Source organism: Odocoileus virginianus, chromosome 2 (genome assembly GCF_023699985.2).
Source record: "Odocoileus virginianus isolate 20LAN1187 ecotype Illinois chromosome 2, Ovbor_1.2, whole genome shotgun sequence".
Lineage (NCBI taxonomy): Eukaryota > Metazoa > Chordata > Mammalia > Artiodactyla > Cervidae > Odocoileus > Odocoileus virginianus.
In genome coordinates this window covers 2777840-2802979 of record NC_069675.1, presented here as the reverse complement: position 1 = coordinate 2802979, position 25140 = coordinate 2777840, and the positions used below count along the sequence as shown (strand labels likewise).

Genomic DNA, 25140 nt, shown 5'->3' with positions numbered 1-25140 from the left:
TCTCCAGAGGATCTTCCTGACCCAGGGATGGAACCCAGGTCTCCCGCATTACAGGCAGATTCTTTACCATTTGAGCTATAGGGAAGACCCTATGGAACAACAGACTGGTTCCAAATTGGGAAAGGGGTACATCAAGGTATATTATCACAGTGCTTATTTAACTCATATGCAGAGTACATCATTCAAAATGCCAGCCTGGATGAAGCACAAGCTGGAATCAAGACTACCAGGAGAAATATCAATAACCTCAGATGTGCAGATGACACCACCATTATGGCAGAAAGCAAAAAACTAAAGAGCCTCTTGATGAAAGTGAAAGAAGAGAGTGAAAAAACTGGCTTAAAACTCAACATTCAGAAAACTAAGATTATGGCATCTGGTCCCATCACTTTATGGCAAATAGATGGGGAAACAGTGAGAGACTTTATTTTGGGGGGCTCCAAAATCACTGCAGGTGGTGACTGCAGCCATGAAATTAAAAGACGATTGCTCCTTGGAAGAAAAGCTAATGACCAACCTAGACAGCATATTAAAAAGCAGAGACATGACTTTGACAACAAAGGCATGTGTAGTCAAAGCTATGGTTTTTCCAGTAGTTTTGTATGGATGTGAGAGCTGGACCATAAAGAAAGAATTGATGCTTTTGAACTGTGTTATTGAAGAAGACTCTTGAGAGTCCCATGGATTGCAAGGAGATCAAACCAGTCAATCCTAAAGGAAATCAGTCCTGAATATTCATTGGCAGGATTGATGCTAAGCTGAAGCTTCAATACTTTGGCCACCTGATGCAAAGAGCCAACTCATTGGAAAAGACCCTGATGCTGGGAAAGATTGAAGGCAGGAGGAGAAGGGGACAACAGAGGATGAGATGGTTGGATGGCATCACTGGATCAATGGACATGAGTTTGAGCAAGCTCTGGGAGATGGTGAAGGACAGGGAAGCCTGGCATGCTGCAGTCTGGGGTTGCAAATAGTCAGACAGAACTGAGTGACTGAACAATAACTGATTCTTATCTCTAAATTCAGGTGCTGTAAGCTGCTTGAAATTTACTCTGTCAACTGAGAACAAATGTCGTCACCTGAAAGTGGAGCAGTGGCTGCCTTGCCCACCACACCAAGTCCTTGTGATGTTGAAAAGAGAGCCTGGAGAGGGCTGTGGGTCTGGAAATTGGCTCGGGGCAGATTCTCTGAGGGGCGATTTTTGAAACCAAATCCCTAGGCCCTTCCCCAGACTTACGAATCAGGTGTCTGGGAGCGAGTCTCAGGCAACTGTACATGGCAAAAGCACTCCAGGCTATTTAAAATTGTGACTTGTTGGGAAGTCAGAATCTATGCATTGCCACTGGTTAGTGTTCGAGCTACTGTCCACTTCTGTCCTCCAGAGTCTGCTGGGAATGCGGGGGGGTCGAGCCAGGTCAGATATAACTATGGGGCTGAAGATGAGCCCAACCACAAGGCTCAACCTGGATTTCTGAGGATCAAGGAATGGTCTACCTGGAAGAATAGAAGGCCTGATGTTAAACCTTGCTCTGTGTCCTAGACTTGGGTGAGATTTAAATGGAGTGTCAAGGTTTAGAACTGAAGGGTGGTACTAACACAATATTGTGAATCAACTATACTTCATTGAAAAAAAAAAAAGAATTGGAAGATGGGAGAGAGAAGAAAGGATGGGGCCAAGCTTCTACCTGGAGCCTCTTTCTTGGAGTAGGGGAGCATCAGGCTTCCAGGTGCTCCTGAGTGGAGGTGCCTGTCTGATTTTGAAGACAGGAAGCTAGGAATTATCCAGAACTCCAGAATGCACAGTTCACTTTGTACATGAATGCCCCCTCCTTGGAGATGTGCAACCCCAGGTCATGATTCCGTGGAGAAAAGAGGAATATCAGGCAGCTGAAAGGGTGGTGTTAGTGGTAAAGAACCTGCCTGCCAATGCAGGAGACACAAGAGATGTGGGTTTGATCCCTGAGTTGGGAAGATCCCCTGGAGAAGGAAGTGGCAAACTTCTCCAGTATTCTTGCCTGGGAAATCTCATGGACAGAGGAGCCTGGCAGGCTGCAGTCCATAGGGTCACGAAGAATTGGACATGACTGAAGTGACTTAGCACAAAAGAGTGGTAGGTCAAGACCTGACCCAGCTTTCAGAAGTTGCGTCTGTGTGTGTAGGGCCATGCTGGAGGGGGACAGGGCTCCTTTTTCTCCTTCCCTCCACCTCCCTTCCACACCTGAACATGTCGAACTCCATCTGAACCCTGTAACAGTCAAAAAATGCTTCCCTGGTTTTGTGTCCCCTCCCACCCCATTTTGAGTTCTGAAAATGACTAACCTTAAAGGAGGCTAGTTACAGAATATTCTGTTACAGAATATTCCAAGATAAGACTCACTTCCACACTTCCTCGCTGACTCAGATAAGATTCTCCCCAGCCTTCATCGTGATGGCTCCTTGTTTACCTGCCCCTATAAAACCCCAGGTCTCCCTCTTTTCCTATGATACATTCCTCACTAGTGAGCATTCTCCTTTTTGCAACAGTCTGATTTATGGTCCTGTGCATTTTGTCTTTCACACCCTTTTTTTATTCCCTTTTTATCCATTGCATTGAATTTTATATTGAGAGATCTCCTGACATAATCTACAAAAAATCCAGCCTACAGGCTGCCTAACAATGTGAATGTACTTAATGCTGCTGAACCATATACTTAACGATGGTTAAAATGGAAAATCTTATTTTTTGTCTATTTTACCACCATAAAAAAATTCCAGCTGACAGAGAAATACAATGGACATTGTTTTACTAAAAATAATTAAAATCCCTACTATGTGCTGGGTGATGGGTTAAAGAGTCAGGAAGTGGGTGGGGCCTGGGATAGGAAATGAGTAAGATATGTTCCCTGTGGTCCAGGAGCATCCAGACTTGCTGGGGCAACAAACACATACTCTGCTAATTGAGCTCTGTAATTCAGGATGACACACATTGTAATAGACACATGTAGCCTGCTTGCTGCAGGCTGAGTAGGGCCTTCAAACACTAGGGAGTTTGAATTTTAACTCCTAGTAATTGGAAGCATGAATGATTTTAAAGCCAGGATATGACACAAATAGATTCATTCAATTCCTAAGGTTTTATCACCCAGTCATCTGCTTTGTGTGGAGTGTGTTAAAGGTCCATGGCTGTGACAACTTTAATTTTAAAAAGTTGATCCTGCATAAAACAGGCTCTTTTTCATGTGTGTTTGTGTGCTCGATCACCTCAGTCATGTCTGAATCTTTTCGATCCCATGACTATAGCCCGCCAGGCTTCTCTGTCCAGGGGATTATCTTGACAAGAATACTGAAAAGTGAAGTGAAAGTGCAAGTTGCTCAGTCGTGTCTGACTCTTTGCGACCCCTTGGACTATACAGTTCATTAAATTCTCCAGGCCAGAATACTGGAGTGGGTAACCATTCCCTTCTGAGGTGGGTTGCAACTCCCTACTCCAGAGGCTCTTCCTAATCTAAGGATTGAATCCAAGTCTCCTGCAGCTCCTGCATTGGTATAGGTGGATTCTTTACCACTGAGCCACATAGGAAGCCCTCATAGTCATGTATCTCCTATAACATATATTTATGCTCAAGAAAGAAAGATTTAACTTTGATTAAGTCTATCAGGAAAACAAGCAAATGCTCTGTAAGAAACGTTATTGGAACACTGAAAGCTCAGAGTGCCTGAGGGAGTCAGGGAAGGCTTTCAGAGGAAGTGGATTGGGGAAAAGAAGAGGGAACAGGGAAACTGGAGCACGTAGATGAAGGAAGGGGACTGTGGGTCAGATACCAGAGGGCTTAGTGTGCTAAGTTGAGGGGTCCGAATCTGTTCCTCACAGGTGATGGTGAACCCTCATTTGTGTGTGGGTTCTTTTTGATCCCATGAACTGTAGCCTGCCAGGCTCCTCTTGTCCATGGAATTTTTCAGGGAAAAGAATGCTGGAGTGAGTTGCAATTTTCCTCCTCCAGGGGAACTTATCAACCCAGGGATTGAACTTGCATCTCTTGCATCTCCTGCATTGGCAGGCAGATTCTTTATCACTAGCGCCACCTGGGAATCATCATGGGCTCTGTTAATAATGCTGATACTTGGACTGCAGGGAGATGAAACCAGTCAGCCCTAAAGGAAATCCAACCTGAATATTCATTGGAAGGACTGATGCTGAAGCTGAAGCTTCAGCACTTTGGCCACCTGATGTAAAGAGCCCACTCACTGAAAGAGACCCTGATGCTGGGAAAGATTGAAGACAAAAGGAGAAGAAGGTGGCGGAGGATGAGATGGTGAGATAGCATTGCCAACTCAATAGACATGAGTTTGAGCAAACTCTGGGAGGCAGTGAAGGAGAGGGAAACCTGGCGTGCTGCAGTCCATGGGGTTGCAAAGAGTGGGACAAGACTTAGGGACTAAATAGAAGCAGTGCTTACAGCATGCCAGAAACTACTCTAACAGCTTTATAAATACAAACTGGCTTAACCCTGACACTCAGGAAAGAGCATGGCTACATGGTTTAGATCACTTGGATGGCCACGTTGATGATGGTGGCCAGAACAACAGTTGGGACACTTGTTGCTGTTGTTCAGCAGAAAGACAAAGGGAGGGATGAAAAGGCTGTGGTGGCTCTGAGAAATAATTAAGACTAAAACCATCAGTTATTTATTGGTTGGGTAATGGAATTGGTGAGGAAGAGAATGGAAGCTAGGATGAATCTAAGTTTTTTGGCTTCAGGGCTGGAGATATGATTATACTAACAGGTAAAGGATTGATTATCCTGTTTCCTTTTTCAGAGGACCTGCTGAAGTCCCCCAGAGCCCGCTACTCTCTCACAGATTATTTAGAAGTGAGTTTACTTTCCAAACATTTGGGGATTTCTCAGAAATCTTTCTGTTACAGATTTCTACTGTAATACCATCACGATAGGAGAATATTCTTTGTGTGCTTTCAATTCTTTTAAATTTGCAGAGGTTTGGAGTTTTTTTGGCTCAGATTATCTTGGTAAATGTTTCTTTTTCACAAAAGAGAATATGTCTTCTTCCATTGTTGGCTGGTTTTATGAATGTCATCAGGTCAAGTTGTTTGATAAGTACTCTTCAAGCCTCTTATAAATTTGATAATTTTCCAGCTACTTGAGTTGTTAATTTCTCTATTTCTCCTTTCAGTTTTATAGCCTCTTGATTGGTAGCTCTGTATAGTCAGGAGTGAGTGAGTGAGTGAGTAGCAGTGAGGCTAGAAGGTTTGCGTGGGGACTGGAAGAAACATTTTATCTCTTTAAATTTACTCCAGAACGCAGATACAAAATGAAGATCACCATGTATGCCAGAAGGCCTAGTGGCGCTCAGGATAAATGCAAAAACGTAAGCGAGTCCAGGCGGGTTGGCAAGGCAACTGGTACTCAAGCCAGCCAATCGGTGAAAGTCTCACCTGCGGGGGCGGGGATTATATGAGAGCCAATAGGACGTGAAGCAGATGGTCCCACGGACCAATGGCTTGGACGACGGGGCGGGCCTTTAGTGAAGGGACGGCGGTGGGAAAGATGGCGGTGGCCCTGGCACCCTCTGGGTGGTGGCGGCGGTGGCGGCGGCGTTTGTCGGCACGGGAAGTTTCCAGGATGTTGCTCCTTCTCCTTTTGCTGGGGTCTGGGCAGGGGCCACGGCAAGTCGGGGCGGGTCAAACGTTCGAGTACTTGAAACGGGAGCACTCGCTGTCGAAGCCCTACCAGGGTGAGGCGCCGGGGGCGAGGTGGTCTTGCACCGGGAGGGCTTCGGGACCTGAGCTTGTCCGTAGAGGCGGGGGCGGCGAAGGGTTTCGTGACCCCGAGCAAGCTGGCGGCGGCGGGTGGGAGCCGCTGGGGACTCTCGCTGTGTTCGGGAGCCACGGACCCAGAGGGCAGGGGTCAGCTTTCTGTCTCCCCACCCCTCGGAATTAGTCCTGGAAGTTTCCAGCAGGTCGAAGCAGGGTTCTCGGATGCTACCAGCGCCCGGCGTGGATGAAGGGGAGTTAGAGATGGACAGGTGGAATGTGGGCAGGGCAGAGAACTGCGAACGGTGGACCGTGATTGAGGGCCACTAGCAGTGAGCTGAGCTCCTGATGGAGCTGTGGATGTGCTAGAAATAAAGCATGAGGCAGAACTGGGGTAGAACTTGGCCGCACTGAGAAGATAAAATTCTGTTGTCAATTGAGACACATGTTCTTCTCCAGTCCAGGAGCCCTATCGATGAAAGAGGCTGGTTAGTTTTGCTGTGTTTAGTGTACATAGGCCACTAGGCACAACTTATCAACCAGCAGATTTACATGGTTAGCTACAAGGAGGACCAAATAAGTGCGGATGGCTTAATTAACACGAGTGTGTTTCCCTACTGGAGGGTATGGCGACAGCATACAAACAAAAACACGAAGCATAAAGGGGGTATACTTTGCTGCTAAGGGTGATCGCTTATTCACTTAGAGGATGTCTCCAGGCCTTCTCCTTGCAAATACTGTGGGTAACAGAGTTCTCACTTGCAAGGGATTGATAGTCTGAGGTGAGGGGGAAAGTAGCTTCTTGTTCAAACAAAGAATGTGATTAAGCCTTAGAGCCCCAGAGGGTCAAGCTCTTTTTGGTATAACTGGGGAAATTTTTTTCTTTCACGGTGCTAAAATTTACTCACATATAAAATGGGGAAGAATGAATTTGAGCTATGATTACTGTGGCGTGGATGAAGTGACAGCTCTGATGTGCTCTAGGGTCTTCACCTGAGAAAGTCATTGTGAAAAGAAGGTGGTAAAAAGTTAAGATTTGCTGAGTGACAGGAGGTGGGACATGAAGGGGGAAGAAAGATGACTCCAGCTTTCAGAGGGTCCATGGCGGTTTTCCAAATGGGTTGGGGTTGAAGAGAATGAACTGATCTACTTCCTCCCCATAGGTGTGGGCACAAGCAGTTCCTCCCTGTGGAATCTGATGGGCAATGCCATGGTGATGACCCAGTATATCCGCCTTACCCCGGATATGCAAAGTAAACAGGGTGCCCTGTGGAACCGGGTGGTAAGAATCTCTCCCTCCTGTGTTGGTGACCCAGAAACTACTAAAAAAGTTCAGTGGCATACTAACTATTCTCAGTCCCGCCCCCCCACCCCCCATATTCTGTCTTCTGTGAATATGAAGTATTTTCATTTCAGAGATTATAATGACGTTCTTATTGAAATCAGATATTTAGGGAGATAATCTCTCTTCCCCTAATTATAGCAAATAATTGGTTTTGATTCAGTTTTCTGAAATGTCTTTAGTTCCTGATTGACCTGATAGTGTTAACTTTGGAGGTTAATAAGTCAACTCACATTTAATTACTTTGCTTTATAAAATAAAAGACTACTCTTTTAAATTTATCCTACACTTCATCCCAGTATTCCTGACCCCCTTCCCTCCCCCCTTGTTATTCTCTTTTGAGTTGAATTTTAAATTTTATTTTCATGTAAAAACCACTTTTGAGCCCTTGGTCATTTTATTTGTCCTTCTCTGGACCTTTTCTAGCGACATTGTCTTCCTTGAGGTATGGCGGCAAGAAGTGAATGCAGTATTCCTGGTGTGGCTGCACTGTGATTTTGTACAAGTGTAAGATGATGCTTTCTTTTCGGTTTCCAGGGCTCTTTGCAAATCTTTTATGATCACTTTACTTTGGGGAGTGACCTTGGCATTCTTGAATACTTTCTTTTGGGTTCTCAGAAGCTAAGAACTTACTTTCCCATGGTTTTTATCATTAGTTGTAGATAAGTGGATCTCAGAAAAAGGAACAATTTCTTGTCCCTGTTCATTTTATGTGGCAGAGAATTCTGAAGAAGCAGAGAGACAAGAAGTTCCTATGTGAGCTATTTGTATACTCTGGCCCCTTAACCCAGATTGCAGTGCTGAGCTCATTCTTGGACGGAATGCAGGGCAGTGTGTTCAGATAGAAGAAGTGGAGGGCTGGCAGCTGAAAGACTTGCGTTCTCAATCTACTGGTCTCACAGACCCTCAGTTATTTATCCTCGCTCAGTTTTCAGTTTCTCCAACTGTCAAATGAGCTTCATCTTATCACTTCTGCTTGCCCACCAGGGTTACTGTGAGAATAAAATAAGTCAATAGACATGAAAATGCTCCGGAAAGTTAAGATGGTTACAGAAATGCACTGTTGTTTGTTACATGTCTATTATAAGAGTCAATGATACAGGTCTATGGATTATAAATGATTTTGTCCAAGGCTTGATACTTTGCTGTTATCTTGCTAGCTGTCTCTATGTAACGCTTTTATGTAACAGTGATTCTAGTCTAGGATCTAGTTATCTTGCTCCTTTTCAGATTCTCTGTTACCTGTGTTTTTTGTTATCTGACTGTCAGAGTGAGCCTTAGCATTGTTTCTAAGTTATTTGAATAGGATGGATTTGTTTGAGCAGTGGTGCTCCAATTTGGCTGTCCTTTGGAGTTGGTGGCTGGGTCCCACCCCTAGAGATTCTAATTTAATTAGAATGGGGTACAGCTTGGACACTTGGATTTTTAAAAGCTCTCTAGGTGAATCTGACATGCAGCAAAGTTTGAGCCCCACTGTTAGACATTACCCTGAGCAGGACTGTATAGCATCGTGCTGCACGAGGCCAAGGGTAAGAACGACGGATGCCTCTTGGCTCATTGTCTTCCCAGAGGCGTAATACTTACCCACTGGCTATGGGGGCAGCTTCCTGCCACTGAATTTCACTCTTGCCCTGAAATCTAAATGAAATAGCACAAAGATGAGAACCCAAGATGGCAACTGGGGGCTTGGCTTATCAGAGGAGGGAAAGCTACTGGAGATTTCAGGGTTCTTTGGTGAACTCAGAAGTGTCCACACCCCTTTTATTTTGACTGTATACTAATACTAGCATTTTAAGAGGATTTCCCAGAAATTGAAAACGGAAGCTGAAAATAATTGTTGCTCAAGAGCCAGAGCAATCTACTGGGTTTTTTGGTTTGTTTTTGAACTATCTACGTGGAGGGCCTTTGCCTGAACTGGCCTATCTGCTCTTCCTTCCCCTCATTTTTCACGGTGAGGCTTAACCAGGAGCCTCTCCAAACCAAATACCTACTCTAGTTTCTCTTTCAAAGTGTTCAACTATTTAGAACACTGAATTATCCACTTACTTCTGTCTACTTTTTTTTCCCCCAAGGTTTTGATACACAGTTCAAAAGGAAAACCGGAGTCTGTTTAGTGCCCACCTCCTTCATGATTTTCCACCAAAGGCTGTCTCTGTGGTGGTGGTGGCGGGGGGGGTGTCTCCTTTGGTGCATTTCTGCTCCTTGGCTGAGGGCCTGACACTGGTGGGACATAGCTTATCCCTTCTCGTGGGAACTCTGGGTTGCCCCTCAGCTTGGCATAGAGCCAAGTCTAGCTAATTAGAGTTGTTTATAGCAGATGTTCATTATTCCTGGAGACCTTTGTGTGATGACTTAGGTTATCTTTTTTTTTTTTTTTTGTAATGAATGAGGCTTGACCTTTCTTGAGATCCCAGCTTTTTAGAGTCTTTCTCTCAGAGGGGTGATCATAATTGCATATGAGTATTAATTCAGCCACCTCTACCCTGGATGCTGAGATCTTTTGCTGGGTGGGTATAGGATCACAGCAGTCTAACATGAAGTTCTCTCATCTTTTCCAACCTTGGGATGCTATCCTGTTTCTGTTGGGAGATGGTGATGCTGATTGGGAGGTGTATTCACTTTACATATTAAATACCGCATACAGATAAGTGGCTCAATCTGTTTAATTTTACTACATAAACCCCTAGCGAGTTTTAAATTTTGGTTTTACCTCTTAGCCTCGCGTCCCCCGCGTGTGTGTTTTCCAAGTGTGTAGACTGTGGATGAGGGCCTGAGGCCTGGTGTTTCAGGCTTCTCTTTGATTGCAACGTCTCTTTCACTTTAGCCGTGTTTCCTGAGAGACTGGGAGTTGCAGGTGCACTTCAGAATCCACGGGCAAGGGAAGAAGAACCTGCACGGGGATGGCTTGGCCATCTGGTACACGAAGGATCGGATGCAGCCAGGTACTGGGGCGCTGGGTTGCTCTGTGTGGGGGGTGACAGGCCTGCTTTTTCACGTGCCCTCTTCTGGAGACGGGCATGACTTCACAGTGCCAGCGGTTTTCCCTCTCCCTTGATGTTTGGATACACATTGGCCTGTCTAGTCTCTAGAATGGGGTCTGAGTCCTAAAAGCAGCTGACCTTGACTCATCCTGGGATGGCTTCTTGTTTATTGGTTACTTCCGCTTTCTCTTTGAAACTTCGTGGCCCGATTGGCTGAAGGAAAGCACTGGCCCTCCCAAATACTGACACTGGGCGTACTGGTTTCTCCTGAGCCCGAGTAGAGACCCATCTCAGAACTCCTAAGTCAGGAGAAAGGAGAAGACTTACCTATTTTTCCTTTTTGTACGGGAGGCTTTGCTGCAAGTACGTGACAAATTGAGCCTGATCTGACCTGATCTCTTCTGCAATTAGAAGCAGAAACTTGGGAATTCAGTTCACTCGGGGGCATAGTCATCAACAAGTGTTTGTGAAGCAGAATTCTTCAGGGGCACCTTAGCAACCAGGTCAAATCTGGGAGCAGCTCGAGTGCTAAGCACGGTGACGCTGGCCTTCTCTCTCTTCCCTTTAATGACAGACAACTGCAGGTGCTTACTCAATGCTTGTTACAGGCTGAGCCCTTCACGGGGTGTTTCTACAGCTGCTTCCTCATCTTAAAGGGACGCCTGGGGTCCTTTGAATCTCACTTTTCCCTCCATCACAGTGATGTATTATTCCTTTATCAACTCTTGGCTTTGTTTCACTGTTGTTCATCATCTGTTCTCTCTCTCTAGGGCCTGTGTTTGGAAACATGGACAAATTTGTGGGGCTGGGAGTATTTGTAGACACCTATCCCAATGAGGAGAAGCAGCAAGAGGTAATGGCCAGTGTCATAGCTTAGGTCAGCCACATTGAATTGACATCACAGCCCTTTGCCTTAGGAATGTTGTTCAGGCGGGAACACGGAAGAGGAAGTGAGGGGTTTGGTTCTATTTTCTTCATCTGTTGCACTTCAATAGTTAATGTCTGTGTCAGTGTTTTTTACTAGAAGAGAGTTGTTCATGGTGCACAGTCTTGAGAGTGGTCCTCGTGATGGGGGCTTTTCAGTGTTAAACAGTATTCTCTCTTGCGCACATTGGGAGCCACTAGACTTGAGCATGCATGGCTGGGTGGAGCATGCATGACTGGCACAGTCTTGGGAGTGGTCCTCGTGATGGGGGCTTTTCAGTGTTAAACAGTGTTCCCTTTCGCACTCATTGGGAGCCACTAGATGAGCTTGCATGGCTAGGCCAGCACCAGAGCAAGCTGAATTCTGTGCCTCCACTCCCCTGACATCCTGTGTCACTGCTGAGCTCTCTTCTGCAGCTCCTCCCCCTTGCCAGTATCCTTTTCTTTTTCCTCTTCTCAGACCTGCACACTGGTCTCCTCTAGGAAAGGCTGTAAACAGAAATGGATGAAATCTCAGCATTTTGTTGAAACCTGGTAGAGGATCCAGTTGACTTCCCCAGTAGCTCCATGGTAAAGAATCTGCCTGCCAATGCAGGAGACATGGGTTCAATCCCTGGGTTGGAAAGACCACCCAGAAGAGGAAATGGCAACCCACTCGAGTATTCTTGCCTGGGAAATCACATGGCCAGAGGAGCCTGGTGGGCCACAGTCCCGCCAGGGGGTCACAAAAGAGTCAGAAACGACTTAGTGACTAAACAACAACAGCAACAACAGTCTGGCTCTTAGCAGAAGCATCCTGCACTTCGTTAGCTGACCATAAGGGTTTTCTAGTACTTGCTTATGCTAGCAGCAGGCCTGTGCTCTCTTGTCTGGTGACTCTGCCAGCAGATGGTGGGAAAAGGATTAGGACATGTTGTTGCTGGGTATCCTATCACTAAATAATATTTAGCAAGAAAGGCACGATTAGAAATGAAAGCAGAACTTACTTTTTCCCCCAAAAGTTGTTTATGAAAAATTTCAAACGTATAAAAAAAATTGGATGAACAGATCATTGTATATCAACACCCAGATTCAGCAGTTTTTCACATTTCCATTCAGAGTTTGGCTTAAAGGACGTGGAAAGGGAGACCTGAGTTACGAGAGGAACCTTTTGTTGCGGGTCAGTTAGAGACTTGCTTCTCGGTGTTGCTTCTGGACTTTTCTTCAGTCTGCCAGACATCAGCCACTGTTGAGGTGCCAGGCCCTGGGAATTAGTGAGTGAGATCCACGTGGTCCTCACACTCGGGAGCGCTGATGTGTCAGCGTGCTGATGGGGGCTCTGCAGAGGTGCTCTCGAAAGACCTGGCAGAAGCATCTAACCTGGGGGGGACGGTGGTGGTGGTGGGGATGGTGGTTGGGAGAGACTTCCTCCAGGAAGTGATATTGACTTTGAAATCTGCAGAATTAGATTAGATTAGATGCAGATAGAAAAGCGTATGTTAATGTGTTAAAGTCAGAGAAGGGACAGTGAATGTGAAGGGGAAAAGGCGGGGTCAGAGAGAGATGAGGCTAGAGAGAAAAAGAGGGCCCTCAGCCTCCCCGTGTTCCAAGGCCGCCCTTCACCTTGTGTTCTTTGCTGCTAACGCTCTTCCGTCCCAAGCACATTCACGGGCCACTATGACTGAGCAGCCTCTCGGGTGGCTGGTGACCTGTCAGACCAGCGGCAGAGCCATTTAGTGTGGCTGACTCCCCTCAGTGTGCACATGGCGCTTTGAAGGGCGGTGTGCCTATCGGGGAGTCTGGAGCTATAAGTATTTTAGGGGGTAAGTGCACGAAAGGATTTTAATGAGGGGACGTCGTGAGAAGGGTTTGCAGTCCCACTGAGGAAGTAGTGGTGGTTAGAAATGCATCTGAAGCATGCGTGGGCTTTAGGGCTTGACTAGACTTTTAAACATGGCTCTCTGTTTCTCCCAGAAATAAATTATTCACGCTCTCTTAGCTTCCATTTCACCATCAGGCAAGAGTCATTCTGCTTAAGAGGGAAGATCTGATGGGCCTTGTTTTGTAAGGAGAGTAGATGTTAAACAAAAATATCAGTTTCAGGTGGTTAAAATTGGGACCTCTTTTCTGCCTTAGCTGCAGTTGCTCTTGGAATTATCTGCAGAGCATTTAAAACTACTTCTCTCTAGGCCCCAAGCTCGGAGAGTCTGATGGGCAGCTTAACCTTTTCAAACATCTCTAGGTGAATCCCATATATAGCTGTCATAAAAGACCCCTGGAGGCAGAAACAGCTGGTTGGCGAGTGGTGTGAGCAGCTCACTGCTCTTCTCAGATCAGGCCAGCTTGGAAGTCGAGTTTGAGGTGCTTCCCATAATTTTTTAACGTAATGATTGTTTTTCCTCTTTTGAAACTGGAAGAAAATAAGCAATAATATGCCGTGAATTTAATAACACATTCCCTCCAATCTTTATGTTGATGAAAACACTGATCCCTCTTGGTCTCTTTATTGTTGGTGGAAAGAATTTTTACATTATTAAAAGAACTCTATAACTTCGTAAGTTCTCTTATTATACTATTTGGATGTGATTTAGTGGGGTTTTTTGTTTGTTTTTTCTCAATCCTTGGTGAGGCAGTGTTTTCCAAGAGACACTCCTTTGGAAATTAGGTCCCAGGAATATTGGCCAGCTCTCAGATGTCATCAGGGATTGAGGCTGAGCTTCATTGGTGAGAATTAGTTTTCAAGAGAAGTAGAAATGTATTTCTGTTACAGTTGAATACAATAGGATTTTACATGCAACTTTAGGAGGTTCATGGGTTCCCCAAAGTAGAACTGTAGACACGATCTCCTCTTCCACAGAGATGAATGATCCCTCTCATTAACAAGAGCATTCACATACTGGGCTTTCCCATGGTTCAGTGGTAAAGAATCCACCTGCAGTGCAGGCGACGAAGGAGACAAGGGTTCGATCCCTGGGTTGGGAATATCCTCTGGAGGAGGAAATGGCAACCCACTCCAGTATTCTTGCCTGGGACATCCCATGGACAGAGGAGCCCAGCGGGCTGCAAAGAGTAGGATACAGCTGAGAATTTGCGGCACAGCACAGCGTCCGCGTGCCACTGTGATAGTGTGAGCGGCGAAGGTTGAGGCGCACCTCTTAGGCCCAGAGTAAGCTCTCGGGAAGTGCTGGCTGTTTGTACTCGCAGCACTGAGTGACGTCCCCGGGGACATTTGCAGGCATCTCGACAGTGCTCTTGTGGCTCCGGGCTCTCCCTCTCCCCTCCCACCCTCCTTGTCTTCACACCTAGGTTCCAGAGAGCAGACCTGGTCAGCGTGCTCAAGTGCAGTGTGGTTTAGGTTGGTAAGACCTGCTCTGAGAGTGACTACTGGATGCTGGTTCTTAGACTTATGTTGGTTGGTAACAGAGTTTCCCTGGTTTGGCAGCAGGAACAGTGAAGTGACTTCTCATAAATGAGAAATGTTTTACTAATTTATTTATTTATTATGAAATATTTAGGTTTTTTTCATTTAAAATGTTCTTTTTCAAATTGATGTGTATTTTAGATGGCTGTCTTGTCATTGTAAAATACAATAATATAGTTACTGTATTTTAATTGTATTTTAACATATTTAATAGGCAAAAAAAAAAAAAAATCAAGAAAAAGCAAAGCTATTAATCCCCAGAATGTGTTATGTGTTTGGAGATTTTTAGTGGTCCATAACAGCCAGTGGTCTGGGAATTACTGCTCTGAAAAACATATGTTTGGTTTTGTGTTTACATGTGAGCACCTGTAAACAATATTTAGATCTGGAAATTCACTTAGTCATTGAATGAATGTTTATTGACTCCCTTTTGAATACCAGGCACTGTACTAAATGCTCTGCATATCTCACCTCATCTTCATGGTGAACCCTGGGAGCTGTGTGTTCTCCCTGCTTGCAGTGAGGAAATAGACTCTCTGAGATGACACAGGCGTGAGTGGCGTGCCTGCAGTGAGAACCCAGGTCTCCCTGATTACAGAGGGCTGTGTGTGCCCCCTTTTCTCCCTAGTGAGTCGCAGCATGTGTGCTTTGCACCTGCGGAGTTTTAGCATAGGACCCACAAGCTCACAAGTCTCCATTCAAGGTATGCTGAAGGTACAATAGTACCGTGTAGTACAAAAAGTTAAAAACACTTCCCCACTCTTCAGACAACCACCATTTGGACAGCAGGCAGGAGCTCCTAATTTTTGGTGACTCTTAAAAGAGGAATGAAACTGCCACCTTTGCCACAGTCAGGGTGATTCTTCTGCCTTTGGTTCTGGCTGTATATAGGCTGCTTTCCAAGGAAAGAAAATTAGCTTCTGTGTGAAATTAGTGGGCACACAGGAAACCCTTCAAGAACTCCTGACTAGGCATAGAAGTTAAAGTGGCATTTAAAGACTTACGGTTAATGTGAGGTGTCAAGTTGAAGGCCAAGCCATGAGTTGCTGAAGTGGACAGATTCCAACTTTGAAGCTGTAGACCTGTCTAGTGCTATATTTCTTAAATTCTCCTGCCACATCCCAATCATCCATAGTGCCTTTTTTTTTTTAATTAATTAACCACATCAGGTCTTAGTAGTGGCACACAGGCTCTCTAGTTGTTACCCGAGGTTGGTGGGATCTTAGTTCCCCAACCAGGGATCAAACCTGTGTCCCCTGCTTTGGGAGGCAGCTTCTCAACTGCTGGACCACCAGGGAAGTCCTGCCTTTTAAAAAAATACATAGTCCCATGCCCCATTCTAAACCTGCTGAATGAGGCTCTCTGACTAGTTCCCTCATGTATGTGCAGTTGAAAAGCTCCCCCAGGTCATGGTGAGGCCCAGCTGACCTCTGATGGGTGCTGAAAAAGAAGGTGCCTCACCAGCCTTGGCAAGAGCAAGGCCCCCTTAGGTTAAGGGTCACTGTTCTCAGCACTCCCTCGAAAGTTTCAACTTAAACTTCTGACAGGTACTGGGGTTGAAACATCAAGCAAGCCTTGGGATCACCAGAGCTCCCGAGTGCATTTTCAGTCCCTTCTTTTCCCTCATTGTTCACTTAAGTTATAGAAGCCCATTTCTGTCAACTGCTGACAACACATTCATAATTCCCTTGTCATAAATGATAGTGGTGGAAGAGTAGTTTTCCAGCCATTCAGTCACCCACTGATTGGTTTCATACCTTCTGTGGTCCTGTACATAGGCCCCCAGTGGTATAAGAGAGCAGCTGGGGAGCTAGTCTGAGGCTCCCCCAAGACCCTGACTGTGGCCTGTAAGGCCCAGCGTGGTCTGGCTCCCGACTCAGCTCCCACCAGCCTGTTCTTCACTCACTGAGTTGCAGACACCCCTAGTTCTGAAGATGCTAACTTCATGCTTCTTCAGCCCTCAGATTTCTTGGTGAATTCCCTCTAACTGCTTAATCTCCTCTGTTCAGATGTTGTCTCCTCAGGTATATGTCTCCTCTATATTGTATTACCTATATTATTTTCATCATAGCATTTATCACTGTCTCAAACAGTGATGGATTTATTTTCTTGGGCTCCAAAATCACTGCAGAGGATGACTGCAGCCATGAAATTAAAAGACAGTTACTTCTTGGAAGAAAAGCTATGACCAACCTAGACAGCATTTTATAAAGCAGAGACATCACTTTGCCAACAAATGTCCATATAGTCAAAGCTATGGTTTTCCAGTAGTTATGTTTGGATGTGAGAGCTGGACCATAAGAAAGCTGAGCGCCAAAGAATAGATGCTTTTGAACTGTGGTGTTGGAGAAGACTTTTGAGAGTCCCTTGGACAACAAGGAGATCAAACATGTCAATCCTAAAGGAAATCACCCCTGGATATTCATTGGAAGGACTGAAGCTGAAGCTCCAATCCTTTGGCCACATGATGTGAAGAGCCAACTCACTGGAAAAGACCCTGATGCTGGGAAAGATTGAGAGCAAGAGGAGAAGGGGGTGACAGAGATGAGATGGTTGGATGGTGTCATCAACTCAATGGACAAGGGTTTGAGCAAACTCTGGGAGATAGAGAAGGTTAGGGAAGCCTGGTGTGCTGCAGTCCTTGGGGTCGCAAAGAGTCGGACCTGACTGAGCAATTGAACAACAACAAGATTGATTGTATGTCTCCTCCCCTCTAATGTCAGCTCCATGAGAGCAGACATCTGCCTAGCTTATTTTCCACTGAGTGTCCAGCGTCTGGGACAGTGCCTGGCTCATACTAGGTGCATACCCAGTATTAGAGAAAGGACTGCTTTGGGTTCTACCCGTTGGCCCACAGTAGGGCAGGGCTAAACTGAGCTTGTGCAGGTATCTCTTACTACTGGTGTTGAGAACTGTAGCAGTTTTTTTGGAGCAAAGCTAAACACCCTTGAACCTTGTGACTTTTCTAAATTTGTCCTGCTGCAATGTTCCCACGGAGCTTTTTCTTGCCCGCATCTTGTAGGTTAGAATAACAGTAACTGTTTGGAGGTATATGTCCATAAGGCTCAATTAGAGAGTAAATGATCCCTTTGGATTAGATTTAATTTGATAGTCTCTCAAGTGGTGGGATTTTTGTCTTCTGGGCAAGAGCTATAGCCTGAGATCCTGGGCAGTAAAGGACATCTTGAATTTGGAAGACTCTAGCCCTATTTATCACCCTCGTCTCTCTCCTTGCCACAGAAGTACTGTTGTCTGGGCACAGACACACTCATGGCCTGACCTTTGGACTGTCAGAGACATAAGTGAGGCCTGCTTAGAGAATGTGATGCTGGGTGTTTTTATAAAGTTCTGAAAGTTTTAGGACCCTGTGTGGGTTAGAGAGTTCTTCCTAGTGGACCACCTTGAGAATCTGATGATAACAGCAGACCCTCTCCTTAGAAAATGTACAAGTAGTTTTTTGCCTATAATTTTGAGGGGCCTGAGGACTTGTGGAATTGCCTCCATGGACCCTAAAATTCTATTTGGGGATTGAGATTGGTTTGCTCTTCCACTACAGCTGGGTCATAGCTCTTCCACGGATGTTTCTTTCTGACTTGGTCTCCTGTCTTCTGTGCCCTCTCTTGTTTTTATAATAACCTGCTGGACCCTCTCAGGCCCAGAAGAGGCGGTATTCTCCAGGAGTCCAGGTACTCAATTTTTGACTCACTGTGGCCGTCCCCGACTTCCTTGTGTGCCCATCCAACATTTGCGACTGTTCACAGTCTGTGTGGCCATTGTCTCCAGAGTCACCGGTTCTGCCTGCATTTTCATCTTGCATGTTGATTGTCTAGAACAGTGAGGAACTCCCCAGAGAAGTGGCATGTCTCATGTTTCCTGTCCTTTCATCACCGTGTCTGTCTCTTCACTGCCTCAGTTCCAGGCTTATTCTGAAATGGTTGGCTTGTCATTTCTAAGGAAGAATTTGCTCCGCAAGGGCTATTGGAGAGAGAGGGTCTCCGAAGTAGGTGGGAAGATGGGTGGGCTGCGGGGAGACTTTCAGTAGGAGAACCTTGCCCACTGAGTATTACTGGGAGAAGTTGTGTGCATTGAAGGGCCGGAAGGTCTTTTGACTGAGGAGAGTCACCTGTGGCTGGAGGACATCACCAGGCCACCTGGTTCTGGCATGTCCTTTCTGAGTCCTGATCCATTTCACATCATGTGCTTATAGAATGTTAGAATTGAAAGGTGCTATCCTAAATAGAAAGAGTTCCCTGAGGGAACAGGTGCTTTCACAATACCTAGGTGCACCAAATATTGGGTTGGCCAAAAAGTTCATTCGAGTTTGTCCATCAGCTGTCATGGGAAACTAAAGCAAACTTGCCCTCGTAGGGGAAGAGGTGGTGCTAAGGTGGACACATGCACAGAGGCATGATAAATGATGTTTCAAGACGGTTACTTGGCAGTCGGTGACATGTGTGTGTGTGTGTGTGTGTGTGTATACACACACACATACACACACATGGGGCTTCCCCAGTGGGCTCAATGGTGAAGAATTTGCCTGCGATGCAGGAGTCACAGGAGACTCGGGTTCGATCCCTGGATCGGGAAGATCCCCTGGGAAAAGGGCATATTAACCCACTCCAGTATTCATGCCCGGAGAATTCCATGGACAGAGGAGCCTCTGGGCTACAGTCCAGAGGATTGGAAAGAGTCAGACGTGACTGTAACAACTTAGCACATGTGCACATACAAGTAAGAAGAAAACCAGTCTTGGGCAGAATGTAAGTGCCAGGTGCTAACCTCTGGGAGGATTCCAGTCAGACCCCAGAGTGTCAGAGGGGCCATTTCGGACCCACCCCAGATAGCAGGAGGATTCCTGGAGGCAGGTACTGGGCCTTGTCCCTTGAGTGACCCTCTGAGCGTGGGCCCTTGGAGGCTGCTAGGGACAAGGCAGAGTGGTCGTCCGGTCTGTCGTGAAGAGCTCAGCTTTGTGTGCAGAAGTCCCATTGCTGTTTGCACAGGCGTTCCTGCAAGAGCTTCCTCACTGCCCTCTGCTTTTCCTCCCCTGCCTTCCTAGCGGGTGTTCCCCTACATCTCCGCCATGGTGAACAACGGCTCGCTCAGCTACGATCACGAGCGGGATGGGCGGCCTACAGAGCTGGGGGGCTGCACGGCCATCGTCCGCAACCTCCATTACGACACCTTCCTTGTGATCCGCTACGTCAAGAGGCACCTGACGGTGAGTCCGTTCCGGGCGCGCCGCCCGTCGGCAGTGCAGGCTGCTGGGGCCCGGCCCTGACTTGCCTCCCGCTCTCTGTGTTGCAGATAATGATGGACATCGACGGCAAGCACGAGTGGAGGGACTGCATAGAGGTGCCGGGCGTCCGCCTGCCCCGGGGCTACTACTTTGGCACCTCGTCCATCACGGGCGATCTCTCGGGTACTGCCCTGCACACTCCTTACTGGCCCTGACTCAGGTCACGTCTCGCTAGGCAGGCCCGGGCCTGAGAGCCAGCTGGGCAGAGCTCTGGCAAGCGGGTGCCCACGCGTGCTCCCCTTCCTGCATTCCTGTGTGTCGAGCCCAGATTGCCCAGGCCTGGGGTCGTCTCGCACAGTCCTGTCTGGGAGCGATCTGCTGCTGACAGCAAGCAGTGCTTGCCTCTTCATCAAGCCAGTGCTTCCAGTCTGTGCTTTGAGGTCTGTGCTTTCCCTTTTCTCGTGCCTGTTTCCACAGGCACGTCCCTTCACCCAATGTGCTGGCTTCCCCTTCTCACAAAGCTTTTCCTTGACTGACCCCCAGACTCTTTTGTGCTCAGATTTCTTTTTTTTTTTTAATAAAACCTACATTTTATTTATTTATAGTTTGGCTGCACTGGGGCGTCTCTCCATGTGGCGTGTGGACTACAGTGCTTGCAAGCTGGGTGACTGTGACTCTTGGGCTTAGTTGCCCAAAGACATGTGGGATTTTAGTTCCCCAGTCGGATCGAACCTGCGTCCCCTGCACTGGGAGCACGGAGTCTTAACTACTGAAAGGGAAGACCCTGCGCTCAGACTTCTGAATGTGTTGTGTGTACAGAGGCTTCTGCTTACAGGCCATCCACCTCTGTAAATCACCAGCATGGTAAATGCTGCGTTCGGACCTGCGTCTCTGCCATGGCACTGTTCTCATAAAAGCTCCCTCTGTTTCTCTGCTGTGTGTTTGCTCTTTGTCTTCTCTTGAGCTCATTTGATCAGTTACCCTGAAACTCCTGCCTTACTTGACTTACGTGACCTTAGCAGAACCAGATTTTTCTATCTTCTCTGGATTTTCTACCTACTTGTTTCCAAAGTTTCTCTTTTATGTCCATTCTCCCCCTAAGCCTCAATCATGACGTCTTTTGAGGTAAAGAAACTTTTGGTTCTTTTGATTAATATAGTGTATTATGAATGAAGCTGGTATGAGATAGAACTTTCTTGTGGCAAAACAGGAAGGCAGATGCCCATCTGAAACGGGCAGCATCTACTCAGCCTTGGCCCATTGTTGTCAGGGGAAAATGTGGGCTGTCCTGTTGTTCAGTCTCAATCCTGACAGAGAAAACATTTTTTCTAACTGAAGGTAAATCCAGTTTTTTGTGTTTTTTTTTTTTTTACCTGGTTTTACCTGCTTAAGATTCTAACCCACAAACAGCTGTAAATGTCACCCTAATGATACAGATGGTAAGAAGTCCAGTCCGTAGTAACAACCTAGTAGCACTGAGCACCCCTACCCTCATATTTGTGGCCTCTTAATACCAATTCCCACCAACGAGAATAAAAGCTTCCTGGAGATGTGTCTCATGCCAGGTCTAAGATAGGAAATACAAGCTAAAAACTTCCCAGAAAAGCAGAGAACATATCAAAAACTTTTAGATTCAGGTAAAAGGACTCAGGAGTCCACTTGACTAGGCTCCCACTGGGCCGAGTTGGTTTGAGTTGTGCATCAGTAAGAGTTGTTGTTCAGTCATTCAGTCATGTCCGATTCTTTGCAACCCCATGGATCATAGCACGCCAAGCTTCCCTGACCTTCACTGTCTCAAAGTTTGCTCAAACTCATGTCCATTGAGTCAGTGATGCCATCCAACTATCTCATCCTTCAGTTCAGTTCAGTTTAGTCGCTCAGTCATGTCCGACTCTTTGCGACCCCATGGACTGCAGCACTCCAGGCCTCCCTGTCCATCCCCAACTCCTGGAGTCCACCCAAACCCATGTCCATTGAGTCGGTGATGCCATCCAACCATCTCATCCTCTGGCGTCCCCTTCTCCTGCCCTCAATCTTTCCCAGCATCAGGGTCTTTTCCAGTGAGTTGGCTCTTCACATCATGTGGCCAAAGGATTGGAGCTTCAGCATCAGTTCTTACAATGAATATCCAGGGTTGATTTCCTTTAGGATTGACAGGTTTAATCTCCTTGTTGTCCAAGGGACTCAAGAGTCTTCTCCAGCACCACAGTTCAAAAGCATTAATTCTTTGATGCTCAGCCTTCCTTATAGTCCATCTCTCACATCCATACCTGATTGCTGGAAAAACCATAGCTTTGACTACATGGACCTTTGTTGGCAAAATGGTGTCTCTGCTTTTTAATAAGCTGTCCAGGTTTGTTATAGCTTTTCTTCCAAAGAGCTAACGTCTTTTAATTTTATGGCTGCAATCACCATCCGCAGTGATTGAAACACAGCAAATATGTTTGAATCTGTGAGTTTATAATCTTACTTTAAAAGGGGAGAGAAAAAAGTTGAGCCCCTAACTCCTGCATCCTTGTCTGGTCATTAATATTGAGATTCAGGGTCATGGTCACAAGGAACTGGGAAGAGCCCAGAAGGGAAGTGTGTTCAGGCCAGGACTTGTGCCCTGCTCATGGCCCTCTCCTCTTTTGCTCACGTGTGTAGTCCACGTTAAAGGGAAGCTGTGGGGCTGCTGTGTCTCCTTTCACTAGAAGGTTTTACCTGTGACTGGGGCTTAGTTCTTGTATTATCGCTCAATTTTGGAATTATATAGGGGACTTCCCTTGTGGCTTAGTGGTAAAGAGTCCGCCTGCCAATGCAGGCAACATGGCTTCAGTCCCTGATCCGGGAAGGTACCACGTGCTGTGGAGCATCTTAAACCCGTAGCCACAACCGCTGAAGCCCGTGCTCCAGAGCCCGTGCTCCAGAAGGGCAGAAGCCGCTGCAGTGAGAAGCCCACGCAGCAGCAAAGACCCAGCACAGCCAAAAATAAACAAAATTATGTAGGTAGCGCATGCTTGTCGATGAAAACTCTCTATTTAGGATAATGTAGAGTATTCCCTGTTACCTGTTCTTATTTTTAGATGAGAAACGAGGTTTTGGTGGTGGGTTTTTTTCAGGTCACTGTGTGTTAGCTGTGGACTAGAAGCTTAAACCAAGACATTCTTCTCAGGGTGCCTTGAGTCATCCCTTTGTCATTCTCTCTGTCTTTAGACAACCACGATGTCATTTCCCTGAAGCTGTTTGAGCTGACAGTGGAGAGGACCCCGGAAGAGGAGAAGCTGCATCGCGACGTGTTCCTGCCCTCAGTGGACAACATGAAGCTGCCCCAGAGTGAGCACGGGTCCCGGGAAAGGGCCCCATGGCCGGCCGGGGGGGTGAGGGCCACTGGGGGGCCGGGTGGCCGTGCAGCCCAGCAGTGCGGGCTGACTCCTTTCTGTTCTCCGGGGCACCTGAGCACTGGCCCTGCCCTCTCACTGGTCCCCATGTTACGGACGAGCAGTTCAGGGCTGCTTGGGTTTTAAATGTGGCATGTGGAGAGGGCATACTGGATCTCTGGCTCCCAGAAACGGGAACCGCTCGTCAGCCGGTCCTGCCCTCCCCGAGTGGCCCCCTCCTCCTGACCTGCTTCTCTCTTGCTTCCTCAGTGACAGCCCCGCTGCCTCCCCTCAGCGGCCTGGCCCTCTTTCTCATCGTCTTTTTCTCTCTGGTGTTTTCCGTCTTTGCCATTGTCATCGGGATCATCCTCTACAACAAATGGCAGGACCAGAGTCGGAAGCGTTTCTACTGAGTGCCCCCCACAACCTTGACCTGTGTGGCTGTCCCTAGGAGGCGCGGGAGGAGCGCCGCTGACCTACCCTCCCGGCCGGGCGGGCCTTCTCCTGTCGCCAGCACCTGGTCATGGGTGCGGGTCTGTCACTGGAGCTTTGCGGGCAGGGACGCTGGCTCCCCCGTCACCTGTGAGGATGGCCAGCTCTGGCTCGGGAAGCCCCCCGTTGGGTGACACTGCTGCGATGTGCCTTTCCCCAAGGTCCCGCCCCTTGGGAGTGAAGAGGGCTGGCGAGAACCTGGGCCGCCATGATGCCAGAACCACCGGCAGGAGTTTCCTAGCCCAGGCTGCCTTGCTGTTGGGCTCACAGGGCCCTTGGGCTTCACTTGTAAGTCTTTCAAAGGCTAGAAAGTGGTCACTCCTCACACCTTCCGGCCTGCCAGCCACTGGTTTTTGCTTTACGTCCAAGCCCCTGTCCTCCTGAGGCACTTTCCTTGGAAATCTGGATGAAAATCTCTTCCCTGCCTCTCCCTCCTTCCATCATCCTCTGCAGATGCAAGCTGAGCTGGAAAAGACACCTGGCTGCCTCTCCGTTAGGGCCTGGGACTGTAGGACACACTCGGGTGTCACTGACCCTCGCTAGGTGGCCATGGGGAGGGGGCCTTCTGCTGGGGCTTGCCACTCTAGCCTTTGTTCTTGAGGGTGGATCTTGGTTCTGTTGGTGGGTTCGTAACACTCCCAACTAGGCCCCTTTAGGCCCCTGGTCAGGTGTGTGAAGTCAGGAGAAACATGGGAGACGTCATGGGTGCTGTGGGGCTAATGGTGAAACTGCTCCACGTTTTGACACTGAAAGCAACATCTACCATGTGACCTGAGGACGTGGAGGTGTTTCTGGATGCTCCAGAGCCTGCTTCGCTGCATGTTTCATATTCATCTTAACTTTTGGAATCCTACTTAGAGTGTCAAAATGTAAGGAACCTTTCTTCTATAGCCTCAGTTTGGACATCCCCAAAGAGGAACTCTTGCTTCTCTTTCTTAAGTGATAAGAAATGGTGGTTCTAAGTCTGGAAGCAGTGGATCCTGGTCACCTGTGCCTGGAAGAGTTCACTGTTGTTTGAGCGGCAGAGCCTGAGCATCCTCCTGTCTGGGTCAGCCCTGACGCCACTGCCTTACCTGACAAGGAGTCGGGCACTGCTCGCCTGTCTGCCCTGTGATTCTGTTGCTGACCGGTGGACTCTCCCTGGAGGGTCTGGACTCAGCTCTCCTAGCCCTGTGCTTCTGTAGCCCGAGGGAGAGTCTTAATGTGGCTGATGAAAACCAAACATGACCTTCCGTGTGGCCTTCCTTTGGGGTGGGTTCGGCTAAACCTTCAGCCCATCCACCCTTGCCCTGCCTGGGATGGGAGCGCCCTCTGCTCCGTGCAGAAGGCAAGGTGGGGGGGTCCCCTCGGCTGGCAGGGGGTGGGGGTGGTGGTTTCTGCTGTCTTTGGCTTCCTCACATCCTTTCCACGAGCTGTAGATCTCTCCTGCAGGTGGGGTGACAGTGGGGCCCTTCCGACCTCCTGCCATGGGCCTTCAGACCAGTTTCTTTGGAACTAAGGAAGCAGATGGCTGTTTTGTGTTTTTGAGTTCCAGGGGAGATTGGATAGACCTCTGTGGTGGGGGCACAAGGTTGGACTCATGAACTGGCCCGAACGTGGGTACAGGAGGGAGATCTCAGCACAGAGGAGACCACACTTGTGACTTCCGTGTGATTCTA

General features: G+C 47.5%; 1 protein-coding gene across 6 annotated transcripts; it reads left to right on the top strand.

The window, feature by feature from the left end:
• The first annotated feature begins 5527 nt into the window (after positions 1–5527).
• Positions 5528–24709, top strand: LMAN2L (lectin, mannose binding 2 like). Of its 6 annotated transcripts, none has more exons than XM_020906336.2 (9): positions 5528–5729; positions 6912–7030; positions 9915–10032; positions 10842–10924; positions 18049–18081; positions 19452–19613; positions 19700–19814; positions 22827–22946; positions 23377–24709. In XM_020906336.2, exons 1-9 carry the CDS (start codon positions 5543–5545, stop codon positions 23439–23441), a joined length of 1002 nt encoding a protein of 333 aa, XP_020761995.2. In that variant the 5' UTR covers positions 5528–5542; the 3' UTR covers positions 23442–24709. The 6 variants fall into 6 exon arrangements, with proteins under 6 accessions (XP_020761995.2, XP_020761993.2, XP_020761994.2 ...); XM_020906334.2 differs by having other exon boundaries at positions 23261–24709; XM_020906339.2 differs by having other exon boundaries at positions 5581–5661; positions 23261–24709.
• The last annotated feature ends 431 nt before the right edge of the window (positions 24710–25140 follow it).